Source organism: Dipodomys ordii, unplaced genomic scaffold (assembly GCF_000151885.1).
Source record: "Dipodomys ordii isolate 6190 unplaced genomic scaffold, Dord_2.0 Scaffold42, whole genome shotgun sequence".
NCBI lineage: Eukaryota > Metazoa > Chordata > Mammalia > Rodentia > Heteromyidae > Dipodomys > Dipodomys ordii.
The window spans coordinates 5,228,393-5,234,392 of record NW_012267258.1 but is presented as its reverse complement, the minus strand read 5'-3'; the positions used below and the strand labels follow the sequence as shown (position 1 = coordinate 5,234,392).

Here is a 6,000-nt window from a genome sequence, read left to right as displayed (position 1 = left end):
ATAATTGATATGCTATTTTTTTTTTTGGCGGGCGGGGAGGGGGGGGGTGTCCGCTCGTGGGAACTGAACTCTGGGCCTGGGCGCTGTCCCTCAGCTCTTCAGCTCAAGGCTAGCACTCTACCACTTGAGCCACAGCTCCACTTCCGGCTTTTTTTTTCTGCTTATTTGGTGCTGAGGAATCGAACCCAGGGCCTCATGCATGCAAGGCAAGCACTCTTCCACTGAGCCACCTTCCCAGCCCGAGACATGCCAATTTTTACCTTAGAGGTCTGTCTTGCCCAGGAAAACTACGTATTGATTATTGATTTTTTTTTTATTTTTTTGTTGGTCCTGGGGCTTGAACTCTGGGCCTGAGTGCTGTCCCTCAGCTCTTCAGCTCAAGGCTAGCGCTCTACCACTTGAGCTAAACTAGCGCCACTTCCTTGATTATTGATTTTTTAAAAAGCTGAAGTTTCATTCTGGTTACAAAATAGCACGTTAGAAGAACTCCAAAGGTTGTAGTGGATTTAAAGCTCACAGGAGATTTAAACAAGGTAAGTAAAATTCCTAGTATGCTAGATTTTTGAAAAATGCTACAAAGAAAAAAATATAGCCAACAAGAATAAGAAAATGAGAAGCTGCTATTTTCACAGAGTGGTAGAGGAAGAAAACTTCAAGTGACAATAAAACTGATCTGAAAAAAAGGAAAAGAGCTTATGTAGATAGCCAATGCTAACTAAATGTAGACAGAGAACAGCAAATAACAATCTAAGGCAAAGAAGCATGACTGGGATGTTCAAGAAACAAACAAGAGACAGTGATCAGAATAACGAACAGAAGGATAATGATCGAAGACAAGATCTCATAGTACTTTCTAAACTCTGTTCTCAGTGACAGGGACCGTAACATAGTTTTAAACAGTGGAGGCAGCAAGAGAATGAGCAGAGGCCAGTAAACAGACCCTTCTAATCTACCAAGAAGATGACAGTTCTGTACCAGATTGGTAGGCATAGCACTCAGATTTCAGATGTTTTGAAAACATAGCCAACAGGATTGACTAGGAAAAATATAAGGTATTTGTTAAAAAGTACAGTCCAGAATAACTCTATTTTGATCTGACCTACTAAAAGGAAATAATTTAGACAGAAGATGATTATTAAAAATATTTAAATAAGCCGGTCGCTGGTGGCTTGCACCAGTAATCCTAGCTACTCAGGAGGCTAAGATCTGAGGATTGCGGTTCAACGCCAGCCGGGGCAGGAAAGTCCGTGAGACTCTTATCTCCAATAAACCACCAGAAAACCAGAAGTGGCTCAGGCCCAGAGTTCAAGCCCCGCGACCGACAAAATAAAAAATAAAAATAGCCATGTGCTGGTGGTGGCTCATGCCTATAATCCTACCTACTCACAGGTTGAGATCTGAGGATTGCAGTTTGAAGCCAGCTGGGGCAGTGAAGTCCATGAAACTCATCTCCCAATTAATGACAAGAAAACCAGACGTAGTGCTGTGGGCTCAAAGTGGTGGAGCACTAGCCTTGAGCAAAAAAAGTTCAGGGACAACATCCAGGCCCTGAGTTCAAGCCCCACGATTGGCAAAAAATTAAAACACACACACACACACACACTTCCAATAGTCATAGGTTACTCTCCTTAATATTTATGCACTAAGGCAGCATCAGTATCACTTGGGAACTTGTTGCAAATGCAAGATGTCTCAGGTTAAATTTGCAAACCTAGTGGATCAGAATCTGCATTTTTTTAAGCTCTGTACAAAATCCACATGTACAATAAATCCTATAAAATACTGCTCTGGATTACTTATCTTGGGTTATTTTATAGTCATATTGTGCTCCTGTATGATCCACACTGAATATAATTTCTTATTTGGAGAAATTCACATCATACTATCTACCCTAAGTACTGGTAATAAAAATATTTTATGTTGGAGTGAATGATGAAGTATCAATTTGAAAATCAACACAGCATTTCAGGCCAGGTATAGTAGCACACACCTGTAATCTATGCTACTAGGAAGCATAGTGAAGATTGCAGTCTCAGAACCAGGCTCAGCCAAGGCACGACACTGGTTCCTAAAAATTACCAAAGCAACCAGGCTGGAATCATGCCTCAAGTGGGAGAATATGTTAAAAAGACTCTGAGTTCAAGTGGCGCTATGGCTCAAGTGATAGAGTGCTATCCTTGAGCTGAAGAGCATAGGGACAGTGCCCGGGCCCAGGGTTAAACCCCCAGGACCAAAAAAAAAAAAAAAAAAAAGGTAACTAAATAATAAATCATCCAATTCAGATGATAGATAATAACATATAAATTAAGGATAAACTGATAAGAAAGCATTCTAATCTTCCTTTGTAAAAGATTAACTTCAGAAGCAGAGAAAAATACCATTAAAAATTAGCAACAAAAACAGAAACTCTAAACCAGGAGAAAGCAAAACTTCAAGAAAAGGTAAACATTTCAACTAATTTAAAAACCCTCAATCAAAGTTTAAATACTAAGAAGAAAAAAAAAATGTGTGCAGTTCTTAAGTAGTTTATTTCAAGATTAAAGAATACTAGTAAGTAAAAGCAGTGAGTCTATAACCTGACTCTTATAACCCCTATACAACTACTTAATATCAATTTTAAAAGAATACAAGAAAAAAAACAGAATACTGATTATTTTAATTTTATACAACAGTTTAGAAGTGTGAAGTTTGGCTTTCAACATACAGTGAAAACTTACCTTCCGTACCTTCATACTCCTGGTCTCCCATAGTTACAGTATATACAATCTTCTTCTTCATTTTTCCTTGGAAAAGGGTTTCCTATATGACAAATTATAAGAGAATTTTTATGTTTCTATCTTAATAATGTCAATTTTAAAAGATGATTTTATACATAAAAGAACAAAAAAGCCAGGTGCTGGTGGCTCACGCCTATATCCTAGCTACTCAGGAGGCTGAGATCTGAAGATCATAGTTCAAAGCCAGCCTGGGTACAAAAGTATCCATGAGATTTCAATATATCCAATTAACCACTCAAAAAACAGAAGCAGCACTGTGGTTCAAAGTGGTAGAGCACCAGCCTTGAGCAAAACTGCTTAGGATAGTGCCCAGGCCCAAAGTTCAACCCCACGACGAACTAAAAAAAAACGAAAACAAAAAAAAGTACAAGCCAGTTTTTAGATAATCTTTTATATTACTCACAATAAAGAAGCCAAGTCTGACCGGAAAAAAAAAACTATTAAGTAACAAAAGCTAAATAGTAAATTCTGTCATTAAGACATGATATAATTTGCGGAGAGAGATGAACTTGAAATAGAGGTTTCTGGGAAGATGAGAGGTTTGCTAAAGAACTTGATAAATTGAAAGAACAACACAGCATAGAGAAATAAAGTCATATTTAGCTAAGCTAGTGTGACAAGAACAAGAAGAGTAAGGTGTTTGTGTGTGGTGAGAAAGGATGGATATATAAGCTAAGAATTTCATCTGAAAGATCAATAAGGAATAATAAGAGAAGCATAACAAAGCAAGTCAAGTGAGGCTAGATTATAGTTATGTCTCTAACGATCGACTGAGCTGCTTACATTTAATCTTAAGGATTCCTTTAAAGAGCCAAATGATCAAAATGATATAGTTTTGAGTACAGCTCCGTTAAGAATTTAACCTAGCATGGCAAAAAGCCCTGCAAAAACAAAAAAAATTATTTTTTCAAAGATTACTATGCCAGCAAATCATTTTATGGACTACATTCGGGGGAGATCAGAAGTAGGATGATTTGCAAAGCTAGAATAACTGGCTGGAAAAAGAAGTGCAGAAGGAAGGAACTAAAAAGCAGAAACACACCTGCAATCTAATGAACAAATTTGAGGAAGTCAAAGATAGTTCAGGCCTAAAGGACCAGACTATTCGAAGAAAAAAAAGAGAAACATGGTAAAGTGAATTGTCAAAAGAAATTCATAAGGAAAATGATTTAAATATTCCTTCTTCAACTGATTGTGGCAAGACAAGACTACATTAAACCATCCAAATATGTTTTATAACATCTAAGCACAAGAAATCCCAAATTTTATCAGTTATGGCTTCCCATATTGTATATGAAGTAATTTTCCTCATTTTCTAAAATAATTGATATGCTATTTTTTTTTTTGGCGGGCGGGGAGGGGGGGGGTGTCCGCTCGTGGGAACTGAACTCTGGGCCTGGGCGCTGTCCCTCAGCTCTTCAGCTCAAGGCTAGCACTCTACCACTTGAGCCACAGCTCCACTTCCGGCTTTTTTTTTCTGCTTATTTGGTGCTGAGGAATCGAACCCAGGGCCTCATGCATGCAAGGCAAGCACTCTTCCACTGAGCCACCTTCCCAGCCCGAGACATGCCAATTTTTACCTTAGAGGTCTGTCTTGCCCAGGAAAACTACGTATTGATTATTGATTTTTTTTTTATTTTTTTGTTGGTCCTGGGGCTTGAACTCTGGGCCTGAGTGCTGTCCCTCAGCTCTTCAGCTCAAGGCTAGCGCTCTACCACTTGAGCTAAACTAGCGCCACTTCCTTGATTATTGATTTTTTAAAAAGCTGAAGTTTCATTCTGGTTACAAAATAGCACGTTAGAAGAACTCCAAAGGTTGTAGTGGATTTAAAGCTCACAGGAGATTTAAACAAGGTAAGTAAAATTCCTAGTATGCTAGATTTTTGAAAAATGCTACAAAGAAAAAAATATAGCCAACAAGAATAAGAAAATGAGAAGCTGCTATTTTCACAGAGTGGTAGAGGAAGAAAACTTCAAGTGACAATAAAACTGATCTGAAAAAAAGGAAAAGAGCTTATGTAGATAGCCAATGCTAACTAAATGTAGACAGAGAACAGCAAATAACAATCTAAGGCAAAGAAGCATGACTGGGATGTTCAAGAAACAAACAAGAGACAGTGATCAGAATAACGAACAGAAGGATAATGATCGAAGACAAGATCTCATAGTACTTTCTAAACTCTGTTCTCAGTGACAGGGACCGTAACATAGTTTTAAACAGTGGAGGCAGCAAGAGAATGAGCAGAGGCCAGTAAACAGACCCTTCTAATCTACCAAGAAGATGACAGTTCTGTACCAGATTGGTAGGCATAGCACTCAGATTTCAGATGTTTTGAAAACATAGCCAACAGGATTGACTAGGAAAAATATAAGGTATTTGTTAAAAAGTACAGTCCAGAATAACTCTATTTTGATCTGACCTACTAAAAGGAAATAATTTAGACAGAAGATGATTATTAAAAATATTTAAATAAGCCGGTCGCTGGTGGCTTGCACCAGTAATCCTAGCTACTCAGGAGGCTAAGATCTGAGGATTGCGGTTCAACGCCAGCCGGGGCAGGAAAGTCCGTGAGACTCTTATCTCCAATAAACCACCAGAAAACCAGAAGTGGCTCAGGCCCAGAGTTCAAGCCCCGCGACCGACAAAATAAAAAATAAAAATAGCCATGTGCTGGTGGTGGCTCATGCCTATAATCCTACCTACTCACAGGTTGAGATCTGAGGATTGCAGTTTGAAGCCAGCTGGGGCAGTGAAGTCCATGAAACTCATCTCCCAATTAATGACAAGAAAACCAGACGTAGTGCTGTGGGCTCAAAGTGGTGGAGCACTAGCCTTGAGCAAAAAAAGTTCAGGGACAACATCCAGGCCCTGAGTTCAAGCCCCACGATTGGCAAAAAATTAAAACACACACACACACACACACTTCCAATAGTCATAGGTTACTCTCCTTAATATTTATGCACTAAGGCAGCATCAGTATCACTTGGGAACTTGTTGCAAATGCAAGATGTCTCAGGTTAAATTTGCAAACCTAGTGGATCAGAATCTGCATTTTTTTAAGCTCTGTACAAAATCCACATGTACAATAAATCCTATAAAATACTGCTCTGGATTACTTATCTTGGGTTATTTTATAGTCATATTGTGCTCCTGTATGATCCACACTGAATATAATTTCTTATTTGGAGAAATTCACATCATACTATCTACCCTAAGTACTGGT

At 38.5% G+C, this 6,000-nt stretch overlaps 1 protein-coding gene across 3 annotated transcripts in view; it reads right to left on the bottom strand.

Annotated features, from left to right (window-relative positions):
- Scaf11 (SR-related CTD-associated factor 11) overlaps positions 1 to 6,000 on the bottom strand; it is a 76,568-nt gene that overhangs the window by 44,890 nt on the left and 25,678 nt on the right. For all 3 annotated transcript variants that reach the window (XM_013018773.1, XM_013018774.1, XM_013018775.1), the window contains exon 2: positions 2,718 to 2,799. In XM_013018773.1, the coding sequence (XP_012874227.1) occupies positions 2,718 to 2,778 (61 nt within the window). In that variant the 5' untranslated portion in view covers positions 2,779 to 2,799. The remainder of the gene's footprint in view (positions 1 to 2,717; positions 2,800 to 6,000) is intronic.